This window comes from Toxotes jaculatrix, chromosome 10 (assembly GCF_017976425.1).
Source record: "Toxotes jaculatrix isolate fToxJac2 chromosome 10, fToxJac2.pri, whole genome shotgun sequence".
NCBI classification, from domain to species: Eukaryota; Metazoa; Chordata; class Actinopteri; family Toxotidae; genus Toxotes; species Toxotes jaculatrix.
The window spans coordinates 14222794-14244543 of NC_054403.1; the positions used below are offsets into that span (position 1 = coordinate 14222794).

At 43.4% G+C, this 21750-nt stretch overlaps 2 protein-coding genes across 5 annotated transcripts in view; both read right to left on the minus strand.

Annotated features, from left to right (window-relative positions):
* The window catches only part of LOC121188840 (amyloid-beta A4 precursor protein-binding family B member 2), a 33823-nt gene extending 20868 nt beyond the window's left edge, over positions 1-12955 (minus strand). Inside the window, exons 1-8 of one of the 2 annotated variants that reach the window (XM_041048769.1) lie at positions 12878-12955; positions 8827-10118; positions 7882-8090; positions 6732-6881; positions 6080-6165; positions 5851-5911; positions 3533-3679; positions 3275-3402 (exon numbers count right to left, since the gene is read on the minus strand). In XM_041048769.1, coding sequence (XP_040904703.1) covers positions 3275-3402; positions 3533-3679; positions 5851-5911; positions 6080-6165; positions 6732-6881; positions 7882-8090; positions 8827-10087 — 2042 coding nt within the window. In that variant the 5' untranslated portion in view covers positions 10088-10118; positions 12878-12955. Of the gene's footprint in view, positions 1-3274; positions 3403-3532; positions 3680-5850; positions 5912-6079; positions 6166-6731; positions 6882-7881; positions 8091-8826; positions 10122-12877 lie in introns of both variants that reach the window. The other variant, XM_041048770.1, reaches the window with a different exon arrangement.
* A 614-nt stretch (positions 12956-13569) lies between these two features.
* dele1 (DAP3 binding cell death enhancer 1) lies at positions 13570-18834 on the minus strand. 3 transcript variants are annotated; one of them, XM_041049013.1, is made up of 12 exons: positions 18603-18834; positions 17727-17838; positions 17318-17423; positions 16930-17074; positions 16534-16746; positions 16327-16409; positions 16090-16183; positions 15821-15963; positions 15549-15707; positions 15074-15166; positions 14672-14831; positions 13570-14500 (listed from the first exon to the last, which is right to left on the minus strand). In XM_041049013.1, the coding sequence occupies exons 1-12, from the start codon at positions 18631-18633 to the stop codon at positions 14244-14246; spliced, it is 1596 nt and encodes a 531-aa protein (XP_040904947.1). In that variant the 5' UTR covers positions 18634-18834; the 3' UTR covers positions 13570-14243. The 3 variants fall into 3 exon arrangements, with proteins under 3 accessions (XP_040904947.1, XP_040904946.1, XP_040904944.1); XM_041049012.1 differs by having other exon boundaries at positions 13570-14497; positions 17318-17420; positions 17721-17838; XM_041049010.1 differs by having other exon boundaries at positions 17318-17420; positions 17721-17838.
* Positions 18835-21750: the final 2916 nt, after the last annotated feature.

Genomic DNA, 21750 nt, shown 5'->3' on the forward strand with positions numbered 1-21750 from the left:
TGCAAGGTCCTGCTGTGTCCTACTCAGTGGAAGCAGGGAAGCATGCCTTTCTCCTCCTCCCTCACTTGCTTCTCCATCGGTCTGTTTACACCCCACTCTCTCTCAAAAGACACCGCCACTCTTTTTTTTCCCCTCCCTGCACTCTCGCTGTTTGTCTTGAGTGTGTCTTCTCCTCTTCCTCAGTTACTGCTATCTTTGTCTCTCCCTCTCTGTCTCACTGTAGCTGAAAAAAAAAAAACAGGGGGAAAGCTTACACCCTGCTAAAGTGCAACAGCGGGACAAACAAAGAGCGGCAGAAAGAAGAAGAGGCAAAGCTGTGCAGCCAATGGAACAAGAGGGAGGCAGAAAGAGCACTGGAGACAAAGAGTAGAAACAGCACAAGAGCATTACAGACAGAAAGAGGGAATGGAGAAGTGGGGGAAAACACACACACACACACCCACACCCACTCATTCACCATCACACACGTACAAGAGGGTGCTCCAGATATAGACCTATGACTTCATCAATCCAAACCCACGTGCAGACACACGCACATGCAAACATGTGCACATGCATCCACGGGCGTGCACGGTGTCAGACTTGCTGAGTGCTCCAGATATAGCTTCATGACTTCAACTAGGAGCAACCCCCCCCCCCCACCCCCACTCGTCCCGCCCCGCTTCAGAGACAGGGGGACTCATTCATATTGAATCAGGCTGAAGGAGAGAGAGAACATTCAGGACAAGACTGGGAATATTCCTCAGATAGATGGATAGAGAAAGAGACAGGAGATGGAAAGAGAGAGGGATGGAGAGGCTAAAGGGAGCTTTGCTTTGCAGTATTCTCTATGCATGCATTTGGAAGTCTTTCTGTCTTTCACCCCTGTCCTTTGTTTAGTTTTAAACAGTCAGTGTTCAGGCAAGTCAGTCTAGCACTGCTCAGCACACTGCTCCTATGCTTCTCAAGCGTGTCATACACTACACAGTATGAAAGACTATGTGGACACTTTAGCAGATTTGAACATTACGCTCATATGTGACTGTTGAACAGCTCACTCCAGAACCATGGGCACTGATAAGTTTCTGTACTTGATGTCAAGGGTCTTTGCAGACCAGTCAAGTTCTTTCTGACCAGAGTTTTTACAAAAAAAGTGTTATTTAAGTCTTTGGTGTTTTTTTTCTTACAAAGAAAATAAGAACACAAAATCAAATGACACATAACCAGCAGAACCTACCAACAACTCGAGATGAAAGCACCATCTCACTAACACTGGTGAAGTCCAACATCACAGCACAGTCACTCATAAAAAAATCAGTCACATATATGCAAATAACTCACAGAGAAAATAGAAATAAATGATAAGACAAATTTTACCTATAATATATTGATCACCTACTAATACATGTTGCAAAACTTTCTACGATGTCCCCATTCATGTCAAATCACAAATGCGGCCCCCTCCACCATGGCTCACTACGCAGAGGTAAGTAGATGCATTTACATTCGTGCAAGTTGGTTATCAGTGTTTCAAATGGTGCATTCTCTGCCATTAACATTTCCCATTCTGTATTTTCAGGCTGAAAACCATTTCTTCATGGACCTGAATGTGTCACATTGAAAGAGGAGAGGGAATTCCCTCCCAAACTGTTGCCTCAAAGCTGAAAGCACACTTCTGTCTGAAATATAATTTTATGCTATCGCCACTTCAGTGCCCTAAGATTTGCCTTAATTGAAACATAGAGGCATAACCCAAGCTATGAAACAGCTCCAGACCAAATGTCTACACAAACTTATGTAGACACCACTGTCCAGTACTCAGCTGCACTGTTTCAGTGTCTCTGAATGCACAGACTTTGATTATAGTGCTCTCTAGTGGCAGGACTAAGTCATTCCAACCTCTGGCAAAACAAACTCTTGTCTCAGATATTCATACACAATCCTGTCAGATGTGGGCTACGATAAAACAATTTGCTGCATACATGGAAAGTGCTTTGTGGTCCCAGAGCATGAAATATCCTCTAAATCACAGGGTAGTATCATAGTACACACAGAGCCATGAACCTGCAACCAAACAGAAGAAATCAGACTGCAGATTTTAAAGTGCTGGTAGGAGGAGAGGATGAAGAGAGATGAAGCTGTAATGCTGGAAGAGAGAGAGCGAGAGAGAGACAGATGGAGAGAGAGGAAAAAGGATAAGAGGGAGAGTTATCCTGGGTTACCCTCCCCTCGTCTTTCCACTACACGCTTTATCCATTACCGCTGAGAGAGACAGCTACTGAAAGTTTCTCAATCCTCTGAGACGGTAGGGGGTGGAGGGACTCTCTTTCTTTCTTTCTTTCTTTCCCTCTCTTTATCTATCATACATACACACACACACACACACACACACACACACACACACACACACACACACACACACACAGCTAATGCTGTGCTAGGGCTGCAATTGAGGGAAGACAAAAAGGGAAGAAGACAGGAGGGAGAGAGGAAGAGTGGGAGGATATGAGGGATGCTGTGTGTAAGAGAGACTATTGCAGCACTTAGAAGATGAAACTTTTATACTGGTGTAAGGATTTTCTGTGTATGTTAAGGTTATATAAGCACATGCACACACACAAATATGTATATGTGTTTCATACATATTAAATTCCTTGCATGTATGTATATTACATCAGCACTAATGTCTCCAGATGTGCATAAGCTTTGGGTGAGTGTTTGAAGTGGTCGCTCCACTGGTTATTGGAAACCCTGAGGGGCCCATATCAATGACGGCTTAGCTTGTCCCCTCCATTAGCAGCTGTGCTAGCCTCAGCACACTGTCAGCTCACTACTGAGAGGTTAAGACCATGAGACATTGCCAAATGACTGAAGGCCCCCACAGGCCGTCGGTGTGGAACAGAAACATGGAGCAACGTGAATAATTACAGTGTTTTGAAACGCAGTTTGTGCAAATATGCACCGAATCATAATGAGGCTGATTCCAACCTCTTATGATTAGTTCAAACTCCTGATTCAGCTTCTAACATTAAGAATGTTCCACACATGCAGTTTACAGTGTGTTACTATATATATATATATATATATGTGTGTGTGTGTGTGTGTGTGTGTGTGTGTGTGTGTGTGTGTGTGTGTGTATACACAATGTGTATGTATGCAGTATGGTTTATGGTTTGCATCTCATTCATTTGGAATTACTAAAACAGTGTGATCAAATAGCGAAGCACACCCTGAAAGAACCTTCAATTCAAAAAAGTTTCCTTAGGGAAGAAAGATATTTGCGATCTCCACCTACCTGTCGTGGTCTCGTCCGACGCCCCAGACACGGATGCTGCTGATTGGCTGAGAGTGGAGCAGGCTGCGATCATCTGGGTCAACCAGGGTTAACATGCGGTCTTGAAGAACCAGCAGCATCCCTTTACCCTGTAAGAGCACAAACATATAGTCTAGCTGTGACAAGGTGTTGTGCTTTGTTCGCAAGTCAAAAAAGTCTGGAACAACTCATAGATGCTGTATATTGTATGTAACTTTCTGTCTCTGTAAACACACTGACCTCTCCCCAGACACCGGCTGAGTCTCTTATGTCCCTCCTGCAGTAGGACAGCTGTCTGATACAGTGGTGAACGGCCACGCTGCTCCTCCCCTCGCACAGGTCCTGCTCTGCCATCTCCACCCAGCCCAGGGATCGCACTGGAAATGACTAAGAGGAAAACATGAAGTTGTTTTGTCACGCTGGTAAGGAATCACAAAGTTTCTTTAACTTTATACCTTCCCTCTATCCTTTATAGACAGTTTTCTTATTTCTGCTTGTTTTAGATGTTTTGGCTGTTTTTTGTTCTGATGACATTAACTTCACCAAAGTAATTGCTGAAATTTAATAACAAAGCAACATGACTATAGTAACTCAGGACAAGACAGGACAAGAAATAAGAGCAGCTGAAAGATTAGACAGGTTGCAAACCAGTCAGATTATCTGAAACCACTTTGGAAAAAAAACTAAAATAATAAATAATAAGCCATTTTATTTGAGGGCAAAAAGTCAGGTTAACCAAAATGTTGAAGTGCCCCAAGCAGAATCACCACTGCCCCAGACCCCAGACCTCACAATCCAACTCTTTATCAATTCATTCTTAAACTCAATTTTAATTCTGGTCTTAAATGTAACCCCAGTTTAAGAACCCATACACACTAACAAAATAACACACATAGTAACTCACACAAAGTTCCTCTTAAAGTTAGATTTTTCTTACAGAGTTTAGCACAGAGGGACAACTACTGTACCACAAGCCAATCATCAGAGCAATGACTCAGAGAGGTTTGACTGGGGAGGACAACACATCACATATGAAAGACAAGTGGTGTGTGTGTGTGTGTGTGTGTTTAGTTTCTGTATGTGTGTAGACTGCCTCAGGCCAGCAGCTTTTACCATACTCTCTACCACAACAAGGAGCTCTGCTCTGCTGAGGAAAACCTCAGGATAATTTCCTCAAGCTCTGCAACAGTGTGAAGCACACACACGCACACGCACATACACATCAGCGCCTCTCTCTCTTTTCCACTGACCATATTACTCTCTACCGGTTTCTTCCTCATTAATCTTTCACACATGCTAAGATCATCTCTGAATTCCCACACTTCTCCCTTGTGTTTCTGGGGTCCTCTGAGACTTTGGAATATCTCAAGCTTGTCTTTCACTTGAATTTTAATATTTTAGAGCGAAGCACCTCTAAGTCTCCTGTGTGATTTAGACTTGATTTGTTCATCTTGCATTAAAAAAAAAAAATCTTGACTAAAATGGAAGTGTGTGGCACTTTTGACTTTTAAATATATCCTTGGTAAAACTTGCTTATTTACGAAGGGGTCCAAAATGTCTGACTGACAACTGCCATTCAAATCAAAATTCTCACTTGCTGTCCATAGAGAATTCCATAGAGAAAGTTTTCTTTAAAGAGAAAAGATGATTCCTTCCTCTCTCTCTCGCTCTCTCTCTGTCTCTCTCTCTCTCGCTCTCTCTCTCTCTCTCTCTCTCTCTCTCTCTCTCTCTCTCTCTCTCTCTCTCTCTCTTTCTTTAACCAAATCTAACCAAAGACACATTTTCTCTTCCTATTCCTCGGACATCTCTCCACCTTTCAACGTGAACTCTGGTTACTCATTTCCATATGCCATCCTTCCACATGGGGGCAGCAAAAACTAGTTTGCCTGTAAACACATTCACCCCAACTCAGTTCACACCTTTACCACTGAGTGGCACTGCAACAAACACAGAGAGGGAGAGGGAGGACAGGATGCCAGGGAGAGGGCTCAACATGTCATTGCAAACAAAACCTGGTGACTTCCCTTAACTGACACATTTTTTATTTAAAACTCAGTCTGAAGTATTAACAGAGGAATATGCTCATCAAATGTTATACATGGTGCCAAATGGTGTCATTTAGAGGTAGTAAACCATGTTACTGAGTCTAATACTGTCTAGATAGTATCTGAATTAAGGCAGAGTTTGGAATACCACCCAAATGGTGGTGAAAATCTATGGAAACTACAGTAATTCACCTGGATGATAATATTTGAATCCTCACTAATATACTATTTTGAGCATTTGCCTGTAATTGTAACTGTAACTGCCCGTCATGTTGTTCTGACTGGTCACCACACACATTGTGAGCAAAACAAATCATTGTGATGGTTAAGGGTGCCTGCCTGCTTCAGTACTGTTTATAAATTAGCAAACTGTGACACAGCACGATCATTAGCAATTGATATTTATGATTTTGTCCAGTAAAAGCTCCTTGCAAATGATTGTTATTAGTCACAAAGTTCTTTCAGACAGAAACGTTAAGTATGTTCTGATACATGTTGTTCTTATGATCTTACCATTGTCTCTGGATTGGAGAAAGTATTGTTGAGGTCCACTGTCTCTAGCTGAGCTGGAGGGCTGCAGGAAAACATCAGACAATAAATAATCACAATAAACAAAAACTAAATCACAGTAAAGTCATGTTTCACTTGTAGATGAAAAAAAAAACAGAATGGCTCAGGCCTTGCTGCACAATTCTAGTTGAAAAACTGGAAATGATACTTATAGTATGTTTGTATGTCCTACTTGAGTTTAAGTGAAGCATAGCGGAGGGTAGCCCCTTCAAATGCCTTCAGACTAGGATCTGGATAGACTGGATAGTCCTTCAGCTCCTGGAGACAGGCAGACAGATGTTCAGAGAGAGAAACAGTCAGATTCTGATACTGATTTTACCAACTTATTTGATCTCATTTGCTTTGTAATAACTGAAGAGGAGAATACTCATTTTTACTTAATATAAGAGATATTCATCTTTGTGTGATATGCTCTTCAGACCGGCCTGGACAGAGATTACTGTGTGCTCATTTCAATTTAATAAGCGCAGGACTGGAAGCAGAGATAAATCGATAACACCATCGAGCTTTTAGGGAAAAATGTAGACTAAAAACAGTTCTATGACAGGTGTTACTCAGATGAACCAAAGCTAATAAGATAACTGTGATGTGTGACTTAAACACAAAAGGCAGACTAGAGATGGAAGATTTTCTTTTAGCTATGATGGTAAAAAAAAAAAAGCAAAAAAAAAAACCTCAATATATCAATAAAGGATAAAATAAACAGTAAATAATAAATAACAGTCATAATTAAGCAATGAAACTGTTAAAAATCTTTACTGAACTTTTACAGAGAGATGATTTTTACAAGTGAACACCCAAATACATGTGACTGTGTGTCTTACGTTGGCTGCACAGGTGGTGGTGTTGAGATTTGGGCCAGAAGAGGTGACATCATTTGAGGGGGTGGAGGAGGAGGAGGAGGAGGAGGGGGAGGAGCCTGAGGGGGAGGGGACAGGCTCCACCGAGCTGTCAGATATGAGGCTGCTGGGGCGCTGTGGGAGAGAGAAAGAGAGACAGAGATGCAGCATGAGAGAAACCGAGAGGGACAGAGAGACAGACAGAGGATGGTTGGTGCATCATTGATCTCCGCTAGCTTTCCAATATATTGGACTAAGACTCTAAATTTGCCAGTTAAAGCATCAACCTTTGATATTATGGAGGTTTCTCTCGAACCACAGCTACACAGAGAATTTATAGACCTAGGGTTGAATTTATTTTTGCATGTCACATTTTTTTTTTTAATGAAAGGTTTTTGAAAATTGATTCATAAATATTTGGCAATAACACTTCTTAGCTTTTCCAGAGCCTTTGGTCGCATTTTATGGCTCCTCAGCATATGGAGTTTTCATGACGATGGCTCACTGAGACTGTTACATGTGCTTAAAACAGTTTTCAAGACTGAACATTCATATATAATTCTATAAATAAATGTTTGAGCAAATGAGCAAGTTTTCTTGCTGTTGCAACCAATTAATTTATTATTATGGGTGTCAGGGAAGAGTCCCATGGTTAAAATGTTACAGGAAGAGTGGAAGCAGATATGCTAGACATATAACTGCCAGCCAGTTTATGAGGAGAACATAACTTGGAGATATATGCCTCAACTTAAAACGCGTTTCACCAATAATGTGTCAAAGAGATCTGAAAGAAATTAAAGCACATTTGCAGTTCCTCAGATCTGCTTTACATAATTACCTGGGCAATGGTGTTTTCCTCACAGGACGGTGTGTTTGAATGTGCAGGAGTCCTAATCTCTTATCACTTTATTTGCTGACTATATAACCTTTGAATAAATAATGCTATTTTCTTCAATATTGGACAGAATAAAATATATTCTGTCCAATATGGAGTATGTTGGCATTAAACAGTCTTCAGCTAAACCCCACAGTTGTTTAACCTAAGCATATATAGCCTTGTACACATTGTACACATAGCCTTGTAAATATAAATATGTTTGACCATGAGGTGTGTTAGATCTGCGGGTCTCCTAACCTCGTTGGGTGGCTTCAGGGAATCCTGTGATTCCTGTTGCGGGTCGCGCTCAGGTTCTGGCTCATTGTTGGGAGAGGTTTGTTGGTTGCTGGAGGCAACAGGTCGGTGGTACTGTGTGGTGCCGGTGGGGACGTGCCAGAAATAGACCTCTGATGAGTCTGAGATCTCCCGCCAGCCTGGGGGCAGGTCCCCTTCGCTCCATACATCTGCTGATGGATGACAGTGCACACAAACACATATTGCACGAGTGTATCACATAAACACATACATATGTATGCCTGCAAATAGGTGGGCTCTGCAAAAACACATTTGACCATGACGTATGCACATACAAAAGGCTATACACACACACACACACACACACACACACACAGGGTTGGACAGGGTAAATTTCAGAGATGGTCAGTCTGTCCCTACTTAGTTTCTGTTGTCATAGCAACTCTGGGGCTCATCCCCTGTAGTAAGATCCAATGGGCAACAGCTCTCTTCCTTCCTCTCTCTGCTGGTTTTCTTTTTCCCTGTGTGTTTTCTAATATTTCTCTCCATACCCACATATTCTCTAACTATTGCTTTGTCATACATCCTTGGCAGTCATCGCTTACTAAATCCAGCTCTGCTCTTTTTTCTCTTTCCTTTTTTCCTTTTTCACACCCTGCTATCTGCAGTATCCCATCCTTCTGTCCATCCTAATCACTCTCTGCGCCATAAGGGGGCTCACAGGGGCCTTAAAGGTTCCAGCAGTATTACTGGAGTGACCTGCTTGCTTAAGAAGAGGCTTTTGGTAAATTTCCAAATCAGACAGTCTGTAGGAGGTAGAAAGAAGGACAGATAAAAAGAGGGAATGAAAGGAGGGTGTAATAAAGGCATGATTAAAGGCTGACACAGATATGCTTTTTTTTTTGATAAGAAAGATCAGATGAAAGGACAAACACAGACATATCAAACCTGTTTCCTGTGGAGTCTGGGGAGACGGAGTCTCTTGGGACAGGGTGGTCCAGCTGGAGTCTTCATCCTCTGATGGAGTGTCAGGAGTCAGGTCCATTCTTAAACCCACTTTAGGGAGCCCAGTCTCTGGTTCAGGATCTGGCAGGGCAGGGGGTGCTCGGTTCCTGGTAGGGGTAGTCCTCTCTGCAGCCCGGGCCTGTTTAGGGGAGGAGGGTGGGTACTGTTGCAGGAACTGGTTTTCATTGTTGGGGTGCAGCTCCACCTTGATTACCCGGGGCTGAGAGCTGCGAGGGGGCTTTGCAGGACTGCGTGGACTAGCCTGAATCGGGACACAGAGCTCCTCTCTGACCTGAGCTGGAGCCTGGTTCTGAAGGTGGTTGAGGTTGTCTGGCACCCATTCTGGGCTGTTGGTGGAAGAAGAAGAGGTGGAGGAAAGTGGGGCTTCCACCACCACTGGTAGCAGGGGCTGTCTTGGGGTAGGTGTGGGCTCATCTTCTTCTTCCTCCTCCTCCACCACAGGCTTCACCTCTTCCCTCTCATCCTGGCAGGTCTGCTTGCTGCTGGGCTTCTCCTCCTTCTGGCTCTCCCTCTCCTTAACAGGGCTAGCCTGCTCCTTCTCTGGAGACGACTGCTGCTTCTTCTCCTCCTTCTCCTCCTTGTTTCCCCAGTTGAAGTCAAGATCCCAGCCCTTCCCATGGTACTCCAAGAAGCTCTTGGTCCTTCTACGAAATAGGGGCTGCTGTGAGTTGTCTTTCCCAAATTCCAGCCAGTCAGAAGTTGGGTTATTGAGGAGATCATTGTGTATTTTGCCCTCTGTATTGGCCCTGCTCAGCTCCAGCTGCTGGCTCTCAGCTCGTCTCTGCATGTTGGCCCCATTCTTGGCCAGTTTTGGGTTGGTTGTATTGAATGGCGAGGAGGAGGAAGAGGAGGAGTAGAGGGCTGAACTGGAGGAGGACTTGGTGGGGAGGCCTCTCCCTCTGGTCACAGGTTGGTTTTTAGAGGACAAACCCAAGTTGTCACTTATCCCCATGGCGCTCCGCACACTGGTCATTGCGTACCTCTGACGGCTCTTTGGCAAAGTGGCTGAACTTCCGGTTTCCATGGACTCCTTGATGACGTCACGCCCAAGTAGCTGGTTGTATGAGGAACGGAGGCTGAGGGAGGTGGGCGGGGTGGAGGAAGAGCCACTGCGATTGGCCAAACCCACATTCGAAGGTGAGGAGCCAGAGCGGGAGAGGGGAGGGGTTTGTACTGACATCATGGCTGACTGGGAATGCACTGCTGTGATAGAGCTGCTGGGAGAAGAGATGCAATGTCAGAAATCATCTAACAGTATATGACCTGATGTGCGACATAATATAGCTTGGTCCTGGTTTATTTTATATTGTGATGCAAAATGTACTTATTTCTTTCTTTTATTTATTTCCTTTTTGGCATAAATGCATAACATTAATCAACATTTAAGAAAAGCATAATTTTGATTTGTTTTTTAAGACTTCCTGGGTATGTCCTGAGCTTGGAAAATCCACTGGTCATGTTCCCCACTCTCTATTTTCGCTGAGTCAACCGGAGAACAATAATACTTTCTCCTTGTGGTTGTAAGCTTCTTGTACGCCTACTTATCTCTGTAGCTGGCTAATGGTTGGTCACTGGGTTAGCGTGTTTTTAAAAGCTTTGTTTCTCTGGGCTCTCTCGCTTGCCTTCCGTCCTAAAAACCACTATACTACTACTTAAAATGTAATACAATACAGTGCTGTTGTTTTTAAATGTTGTTTGCTCAGTATAACTCCTCATTTGCATTTCTCTGATTTCACAACTAAACATAAAGCCGATTAAACATCTTGCAGTCTCAGAGTAATAATCTGTAATTGGTATCTGTATCATATATGGTACAGATTCTTTTCCAGCCCCTCGCCCTTTTTTATTTTACACATAAGGTGTGACTGTTTAAGTGCTAAAAAATACTGCATCAAAGTCATGAAGCTGGGTTGCATTTGCATGATACTGGTAGTGAGTCAGACCCTTGATGTACTCATCCAGGACTGACATTCAAAGCTGGGGCTGAGCAGTAAGCCTGGTCTGTGGGGAGGAGAAGTGGCAGCAAGCTCCTGCTAACTAGCTAGCCGTGTCGCTTTTATCTCCGGGTGGATCAGCTTTGTGATGCTGAATACAAACAGATGAATAGCAACCAAGACAGTGGCAGAGAATCATTATGATCTTAAGACATGGTATATGTATGGATTGCATCACTGTCACTATTTTTAACTGATTTCATTGGGCTACAACCCTATGGAAAGCTGGCAAACAACAAATACAGTCCAGGCACGCAAGCATAATGTATAAACATATTTTCCCCCAATCATACACACACACCTCAAACAATGCTGCAGTCATCATCAGCGCCTTTTCTCAGAAACATGGAAAACACAAACGCAGCAGATTTTAAAGCACGACAAGATCTTGGGAAAAACAGAGGCAGGATTTTGGAGAGAGCAGAATCCCTGGGCAGTGCACTTTGCTCATGCGGGGCCCCTATCGCCTCTCCTCTCCATGGGTGGTTGTCGTGTTGTCCCTCTGTCACTGAGCCAGACAACCACAACAACCTGTTTGTGCTGAATCTGCGCTCACGCTGCAGGCCTGTGACTCAGACACAAACACAGTGTCAACAGGTACAAAGTACCTGCACTGAACTGTCCTGCCTTTTTTCATATTTTCCATTTAATACATAGACTTTACCTTCTTCTGCAGGCACAAAGATTTTTTTGCTTTAAAAGTCTGATGATGTCAAAACTGCATTGGCACAAAGCTAAAAGCCAGAAAAGCTGACATTTTGGACACACAAGCGTTTCACCAGACAGCTACAAATTGTGCCTTGAGCCACTGGAGCTGAAAATCACAGCAAATATGTTGCATGACTCAGAGGACGAATTACACATCCTGCCACAACCCCCAAAAATGACAAGGAGTAATAAGCAAGCAGCCTTTCAACTCCCCATTGTCTTTTTCTTCTATTCTTTTTCATTATTATTGTTTTGTCTGACAGAGATGCCCCCCCTCCACCCCACACAAATGCAGCCAGGTCTCCATTAGTTAAACAAAGTGGGGCGAAGGGAGGATGCGAGGGGAGTGGGGAGGACAAAGGATGGTTATTAGAGGGAGAAAGCAAGGAGAATGACACAGCAGTTTGCAGGTCAGCCACCACACAGAGGCAGTTAAACGGTTGGCCTCAATAAATCTGTTGTGCTCTGTAACAAGCAGAGGTCATTCATGAGATGCACAAGATTTTAACAGCTGGCCACAGGACAGTAGTAACATGTATGCTAATGAAACCATTATGTTTCACTAAAATCTCTCTCTCACAGATTCACTTGCATGATTATAAAGGTTGCGACTTGTTGACGGACAAAATTGTTCCTACTCTATTTTTAAAGCAAGGTGTCTAAACAGGATGCATATCTGCTCTACTTGTTTATACTGTCTGCTCACTTTGTTTACAGGGTTTACAGACAAAGAGTGTTTTCACCTGAAGGTCACCTAAAAAAACAAAGATCAAATTCTCCTCACTCCACATCAGTATAATATGCCTCACAGATCCATCATCAGATAATTTCCAGATCTTGACAGAGATGGCCTGTCAGAGGAAAGCATCCTTCTCTCAACTATACTCCTTGTGACAGCAATTCTAAGCTGCACCCACTGCTTCAGAAATGAAATGCAACAGATGAAAGCACAAGCAGGGGAGAAAATGAACTTGAAAAAGTCGATGATGTCATGGGTGGAGTATCCTAGCCACTCGTTTCTTGCTGCCTCCTGAATAAACTCCCTCAGAGACACATCTGAAACAGCGTCAGATCATCTTTACATCTACCATAACGCCGAGCATGCATAGGTGGAGTTGCCAATATTGCAGAATCACAGCTGTCGATATGTGAACGGACGCAGTAAATCTTCAGCATCCAGCCCCTCTCTCCCTCTCTCTCCAGCCCCATCTCCACCGCCGCACTGGGAGGGGAGCGCATCCCATCGAGAGCATCTATTTACATCCACTCACCGCTTCGGTCAGCCTCCGGGCTTCTGCGCCTCTGCGCCCACGACGAAACACACACACACGCACACACACACACTACGCACACACACTGGTGAGCAAGGTCGAGGTCGACAGCCGCTTTTAAGTGCCACTCCGCCCGTAGCTGCAGCCGGCCGCCCGTATTGGATCACATCACATCATCTGCCCTCCCAGCCCGGCTCGGTGCTCGCTGGCGGCCAAGCTGCGCTTTCTCTCTGCGCCAGAGGATCCCGGAGCGGAGCGGCGCTGTGGAGCTCTCACCCAGCCGACCAATCAGAGCCGCGGACGCAGGACGCTCGGCGCACGGAGGAGACGCAACCATAATAAATCTGCCGGTGTTATTTTGTAACTCAGGTAATGAAATCACACATCATTGGGCTCTTACGTCATGGTGTTGTCTGGATAAATATGAATGGTTTACAGTTCTACACACGTCTGTCTCTGAAACACAGGCAGGTGTAGTTCTCTTTAGATGAATACTGCAAGGGGAGTGACTCAAAGTGGTCCTCAAAGTAATTTTATTATCACCTGTAAAGTTTAATTCCATAGAGGACAACTCCAGACTATACTTTAGTACTGTTTATGTAAAATTAAAGTTATTGTGAATACTAACAGGTGCTCATCAATGAATTATAATGTTGATTGAAGTAAACAAGCAGCCACAGAATAGATTTTTATGATTATGTTTTATTACTATTACTCAACATGTGCGTTTAACAGAAGAACATCTTCCTCACAGTGCATCATAATTCACTTTGGCAGTTGTACGGTTGACAGGCTGGACACATTATCAAAGCTCATGCCCTAATTTCCTTTCTTTTGATTTATAGCTGTCTCGTTGAAGGTTAAAATATGACACTAATGTAAAGCACTTTGTTTCAGTAGTGCAAACTCAGCAATACTTTTTTCAGGACACAAAATTATTATATATAATTATAATTTTTTTTCTTTTTCTTTTTTTTTAGTGGAGAGAGAAACCAGTAACCACCAGAGATTCTCAACTCACCCCAAGGCACCTAGATCATATTTTCAGACGCACATCAGAACTAATATTACAGGTAAGCTTATAAAAAAAACAAAAAGAAAACAAAACACTGTTCTATACAGAAACACATAATAGAAATGCCCACATATCTCATTCTGCACATGAATATTGTCAGACCTCATATCCAACACCAATATATTAAAATGTACACTCACAAACTTGACCAAGTATAAAATCTATTCACGCTATTCCAGACTTCACAATATGTACAAACCTAACACACTCTGACCTTTCTCCTTTAGTGAAAAACAAACATTCACACTGTGAAATACATTCCTTAGTTTGGCCTGTGCTGGCTCAGGATAACTATCCAATCCCCACGGTCCATTGGCAGGTTCCTCCCTCCGTGCTGTGGGGATGAAGGTGAAGAGGCATGGAGGACAGCAGCGGAGGCCTGCAAAGGGTCCCGGTGCTCCAGGAGTGGGGCAGGAGGGGAAAGGCGGTTGGATGACTGGTGGAGCGAGGGACACGACTGGCCACAGAGGACAGCGGCTGCTGGAGCTGATGGTTGGCTACAGAGAAACAGGGAGCTGAACGGATGGAACGCAACGCTGTGTCCTCTGCTGAAGAGGAGAGGGAGACACAAGAGAAATCGATTGCTCATTCTCACAGATATTATCACTGCTGTCTTGGCTCATTAAAAGCTTATCACATGGAGTGTCATCAGTGACAAATGCACAAAAGGCAATGACTAATATAATAGCCTATCTCTCCAGCAAAGAATGCATGCTTACCCTTTCTGTCTGTGTCATTAGGAGGCGTCAGTAAGCTCTTGGCCTGCTTGTTGCCTGCGTGAGCGGCTCGTTTGTAGAATTCAATCGCCGTCCTCAGGTTCTGCCGCACCCCAAAGCCGCTCTCGTAACACTGACCAAGGAACAGCAGGGCGGTATCATCCTGGGCACAAAAACAAACGTGGAATTTAAGCTATTTAATCCTCAAGAACAATTTTCTAAATGAACAAGAAGTTCACTTTTTCACCATTTGCAACAAGACAAACAGGAAACTTAATGTTACACATAACAAACCGACTCCAGGAACTTAAAATAGACACAACAGTATGGCCAGAGGAGTGAAGCTGTGTAACTCAGAGATGAAGCCATTGATAAAACTCTAGAAACATCTAGAAGAGAACTCACCCCGCTCTCTGCTGCCATCTTTAGGTACCGGACAGACTTGCTCCAGTCTCTCACTGGCTCCTGGGAGTAGACCGACGCAAGGCAGACCTGAGACTGAAGACAGAGAGGGAAAAGGGAAAGAGGTAAGTTTTAGTTCAACACGGGTTCACAAACACATATTCATATTTTTGGATTCCTTACTTACACCTGCCATGTCTTATTGTTTATGTACAACACTGAATAAGAAGCAGATTACACTGTTTCTCCCACTGTGTCATGTCAAAATGGCCTATATAGAAAATCTACAGGCCATAAATGAGTTACAGCACAGCAACAAGATAAGAGTGTTACAGCAAGTTACTGATGGAAAATGATTTTGTAAGAAGTATTGTAACAGTAAGGAGATGCAGGAAAATGGCAGTATGTGTTTAAAATTGAAAGGATATTATCTAACTGAATTTGAGAAGAGTTTACAAAATTGTGTCATGACTTCTACCTTGGTGTGTCCAGCTGCAGCAGCCTGTTCCAGCAGGTCGACGGCCGTGTTCAGCTCCTCTAAACTCTGATGTCGCCTGCTGGTCAGGAGCAGCTTTGCATATCGGTACTGAGCCTGTGTGTGACCACCGACTGCTGCCTGCCAGTAGTAATGCAGAGCCTGGAAACATGGGAACATCATCTGAAGACTGATCTCTGCTACAGGAAAAGAGTAAGCACGATGATTTTCAGAATGACAAAGCACATAAGCAAGTGTACTCTCTGGATCCTCACCTTCTCTCTGTCCTTTCTGACTCCTATGCCTTTCTCATAGCACACACCAACGTTAAACTGGGCTTTGTTGTAACCCTGCTGAGCTCCAGCTAGAAAACAGGTAAAAGCTTCATCGTAGTTCTTATTCTTGGCGCTTTCTAGCCCTGCCGTAAACAGAGACACGAAGGCGTTAGCTTAGGACAGATAAATAAACAAAAATTCCAACAGCCTTGAGTAGGAATCAATGTGTGAAAATTATTTGGTGTGTAACGATGTCAATAAATTGTTACCGATGATGTTGAGGATAACAGGGACACTGCTTTCTCCCGCGTGTCTGAGGTTCAGTGTTGCTCCTGCCAGCCTCTCCTCATCAGACAGCATGTCCTGGAAACACACAGGAGGATAATAAAACAACAGCATCAAACAAAGGTTAGATGACAGGTCAGTCCTTTGCAAACATAAATAAAAGAGGCTGTTTTCCTTAAAAAATAAAAATATCACACAAATTAAAGGAGGCAGACTCTCACCTTGTCATTAGCAGCTTTTGTGTCTGTGTTGTCTTGGTTGGCATCATTCTGCAGAGGATGGGATGCTGACAGAAGTGATTCCTCTGAGTTTGGAAAGAAAAACATATAATTTTCCTGCTCCCACAAATACTAGCTTAACAAAGTCTTAGAACAATACTGTTTTTAAACGGCCTTTCAACTAAGCCTATCACAGAACACAGAACAAACCGGGTACAGGTGAATCCTGGTTAAGGAGTGCCCTCTGGTGGTCAGAGATGGAGCTGTCAGCAGTCAGATGCTCATTGCTGCTGTGAAGACCGGCATCATCTGCATCACTGCTGCTGCTGCTCTGAGCCGCGGTCTGATCTTGGCTCTGTTTCTCTGGCACCTCCTGCAGGCACAACACCCTCCTTCCTCCGGGCAGGACATCACGCCGGGATACTGTACAACCCAGCGAGAAACAACAAAACAGAGTCAGGATTCGGATAACAAGGTTTAAAAGAAAAAGGATTTGGTTGAGATGGTCAAATGTTTTATAAAATTATTATGGCAATGTCTTCATATGAAAAAGGTGAAGCATCAGTGGGTTTAATGCCCGGTTACAGTGATGCCGTAAGGACTCACAGATCTCCAGCAGGATGCGGTAGCCGCATTTGTGCAACGAGGAGGGAGCTCTCAGAGCTCCAGGGGTTGGACTGGGCTCTGTGCCTGAAGAGAACTGAGAGTGGATCCTCCTGCAGACCTGCATAAACAGAACTGCTGCAGCGCCCTGTGGGGAAACATCAGTGTCACCGTCCGATTTTAAGAATTTTTGCACAAGACAAATGTAACAATGCCTGACTGGTTTTTGTACCACAATTGCATTTATGTTTACTTGGTAAATAATGGCAACCAATGTGATTCCTCTGAACGCTGAAAACATACAAAATATGTGCCACTCAACTTGAAATACAAGTATATGTGTACTTGGGTTATGAATTTACATTCGAAAACATCACAACAACAGACATACCCATCCGACAGCGTCCAGTACTGTGTAATGAGGAAGCTCAGCGTAGCCAAACTGAAAAGTCTTCTGTTTCTTCCTCCTCTCTCCATCCTTCTCTTTCTGAGAACTGAGAGAAAAACAGCACAAATTAAACCATTGACATGTTGTTTTTTTCTATTTCCAGGCTGTTGTGTATAAATACTGTTTAAGGCAGATGGCTTTGTTTCTGTTCCCTCGCCTAAGCTCACAGATGCTACTGGATGATGCAACCAGCTGAAAGTGTGTGGGTGCATGTGCTAAGAGGCGAACGCGGGTTCAAAGAGGGGGTAACAGTCCAAGAAATGTCTCTGAGGTTTGACCTTAATTCAAGGGTTCCCTTTTCATCAGCCGATCAGCGGTTTGAAGGCAAAAAAGTTGTGGAAGTTACCTGTTGTCAGAAGAGTGTCGAGAGGTGGAGAGGACAGTCGAGCTGTTGATGACCTCGTCCTCCACATGGTGGTTCTGGGGCAGTCGTAGTGGGGTGCTGCCATGGCATCGATGCAGAACTAAAAAGTGGTGGGAAGACAAAAATGGCAGAAATGAAGACATTAATGTCCACTGTTCAAATTTCAGGAAGAAAGGGGAGCCTCCTCAGAACAATGCAACATACAAAACATGTGCCACTGCAGTGGTTGCAGAAGATGTACAGTATCAAAGTCCTGAATTTTTATATAATTAACAGAGAGGCATGGGATATTTTTTTCCTTTGAGCAAATGTGTTTCACAGAGGTGGTAAGAACCCAAATGATGTGATTTGTCTGGTGAACCTGTGTACACTGACGTGCAAGAAAAGAAATGCCATTATTATTAAAAAATAATGTCCCTGCACTGCAAAAGGTAGTTCTGCAGTGCAATATCGGTGTTACTTCTCGGATCGAAGCTAAATTCTGTAATAACATAAACGGCATATGTATCAGCAGCCAAAGTATTAAAGTACGATGGAAAACCAGTTGAGACTATATGGACTACAATTATTTATTACTGTATCACATTTTAAGTGCTCGTGTATATGACTATAATCCGTAATTTGCAGTGATTAGTTAATCAGTGAACGGTCCATAAAAAGAAAATATGAGCCGGCAACAGGAACCAGTTTCACCGACTCCGACCAAAATAAACCGACGGACCGTGTCGGCTGCACTGATGAAGGGCTCCGCCAGCTACCGGCTGAACGCAGCGGACAGTGAACGATATACAAGACAGGTATTTCCATACATGGTAATAATTAATCTCCGCTCTGAAAGAGTTTGTCCAGTGACATTTCTCTCACCTCTTCCAACGAAGCCCTGGACTCTCCACATGGTTTGTCTTCCGCAGCAGTTTTAGCTAACGAGTTACGTCCGAGGAGACATGTCTGGATTCCTCTGGTGGGTCCCCCGGGCCCATCTGCGACCGCAAGAACCCGCTCTTGTGGTGTTTTCACTTCAGCACCGAGGCTGTTGGTAAAATAATAATATCAGTCACGAGTGGAGTCGGAAGATGATCCGAGGCGGAGATGACGAAACCGAGAGAGTTTGAGAAGCTGGTTCACGAGCTCACGGCTCCACCGTGCGGCGATGCGGGGGAATTACAGGAGCAGGAACAGTTGGACAGACTGGACAGGACCTGGTCATGATTTAGGAAGAAAGAACCACTCAGATATTTCTGCACAATTACTGACAAGGAAGGGAGGAGCTACTGCTGTTGCAAGGACAAGAGGATGCTACAGGAAAGTCCAGATCACTTGGAAGGTGTTCAGTAAGTCAATACCTTTCTTAGTTGATGCCAGTTCAGTGGGATGTGTGCGTTAAATTGGCATGATGTCTAATCACGCAAGAACTTCAGCCCGAAGGTTTCAGTACATGTTCAGTTTATTTATTTATGCTGATTGTATCTGGGAGATTTTCGTATTGTCAACTTAGGTTTCCGTTTTTTGGTTCAAAGCATTATGGTTTGTGTTGTGATGTGTGATTTGTGAATGTGTGAATGTAGGTTTCGTTGCATTTTGGTGATGTTGGTTCATGTTTGTATATGCTGTTGTTTATAGTTTTATTTATCTGAGACTGTGTTGTTTAAGGTATCTATCAGAACAGAACATGTTATGTCTAAATGCCTTTTTTTCTTTAATGGATGATTTTGTTTTCTTTGTGCTAACAGGATGATATTTGAGTGACACAATTACAGCCAGCTGCCTGGTTAGCTCAGTTGGTAGAGCATGAGACTCAGTCTCTTAGGGTCGTAGGTTTGAGCCCCACACTGGATGGCACCACCACCTGTGGGAGGTGCATTGTGGACAGGGCAGCATCATCATTTACAGCCATCTTAAAAGGAAAACAGAACAGAACTGTGTCCATCCACAGGTGTTACTAATGACATCAACAATGTTATCAGTAATACCTGTACCATAGTAAGTGTCGCAGTAAGCCGTGACAGTGAACCAGCATGCACAAGCTGACCCTGAACCTGAATTTACACCTCTATTTTTTTTGGTACTGTTATTTGTCAAAGTGTCATCCATGACTTTGTTGGTTTACTTTATGAGACATGACATTTCTTTTATGGAACAAGGTACATGTCTGAAAGGGAACTGAAAATACCGTTTAAAAGATGAGATTTGAGGTATGTGTTGGAGGCGAGTTTTTCTACTCATGACCTTAGTATATCTAAAATCCTGACTGTGGCCCTGGCTGGTGGTCTCTAACCTGGACTGCACATGGCTTTACACAACAACATGACCCTGTTTTTAAATATAGGCTCATATCCACACATTAGCAATGCAGGTAGCCTGCATTACTAATGTGTGCATAAATGGGAAACTGTATTTTGAAAAGGCCATTTCAAATCTAAGGCACACTTTGCGATTTGATAACTTCATGTGTCAGAAATGCTGAAAAATAAATACCTGAAGGAATATGTTCTGAGTCCCATAATTCCTAAAACCAATGATTTATAGAGATTCAGCTCGCTGAAGGAAGGCAATATTTTATTTTTGAATTAAGTATAGTGATTAATTAGTCATAGAGACCACCAGGCTTTATGATGCTGTCTAATTAAAAATGAACCCCCTTTCTGCCATTAATTCTAATCCACTTATCCACAGTTTCTCTGAGGACACATGAATGTGTGTTACATCTAGTTAAGGTTTCCCAGGATTAGAGTGCGAGCTCAGGTAAATGTATAATGAGTAGTGAGGTGCTGGTGTGAATAAAGAGACTGTGCTTTAACCAGCAGGGTAGATAGTTGTAAAATGATTTCCTACTATGTGTGTTATATCTGTCTTTCTATTTATCTGTCTGTCTGAATGAACAAAGGATTTACTTTTAGGTTCAGGGATTGTGATGTGGATTTTTCAGGCCGGGCTGTGAACCCCGTCAAGGGCCAGTTGAAGCGGAGTCCAGGTCCAGCTGAGTCCCCACACCTTTGTCTTTTGTCTCTTTTGTCTTCTTGCAGAATTCTAAGTTTTCAAGTCTTCACCAGAGAAAATGCACAGAGTCAGTGAAATACAGGAGATCATAGAGGTTGAATCCAGAAAGCTTTATTCCTCCAGCACAGAGTTCAAAAGCATGAGAAGTCCCGCAGGAGCAACTGAAATCTATCGAACTTACACCACGTTTTATTGTATAGGGTGTTCCGGAACTCATGGACATGTCTGGCCGTGTCTGGGTGTGATTGGGCGTGTCCCTTTCCATCTCCCTTGGTTCAGTTAACATGTTTTTACTTGTGTCAGCATTTTCTCATCAAGTCTGTTTTTTTTCTTGGTACTTTACAGGCTTGATTTCTAATGGTGTCTTTTTCTGTCTCAAGTGGACCATAGCTATCCTGTGTCAGCCACATTTCAACCATATCTTGTTCTGGGTGTCTGGGTTTCCCCTGATTGATTTTTTAAAAAACTTTCCAAACCAATCCCTTTTCTAAGGTTACATACACAAATTGAAAGATAACACCCCTGTAATTTCAGCAGTAAGTGACAGCAGCAGCACACTAGACAACAACTGTTGATGAATATTCAAACACTAATGGAAGTCCCCATATTAAAGAATACACCGAAGCACAGATAGGTGAAACATAGATCTATTCTTGACATGCTGCTCAAAACCCGACTCCACAGTTGATTTTAGCAAACCGTCCAGAGCTCATCAGTCACTCTGCAAGACGGCTTGGCTTTTCTCTGCTTTGCCCGCGGGTCAAACAGTGACGCACGCCCTGACACTTACTGGAAACACACGCTCTTCCAGTCAGATGGGGCTAAACAGGCTGGAGGGAGGAGATCTACTGTTGTGAAGTTTGAATTAAACTTCACTGAATAATTCACTTCTTGACCAGTTTCCATGGTGACACTGTCATCATGACTTTCACTTACCATCCTCCTTGGGCAAACAAGTCTAGCCTGCAGTAATTTGTAATGTTAGCAAGATCTCTGCACTGCCAAATAATGTTTG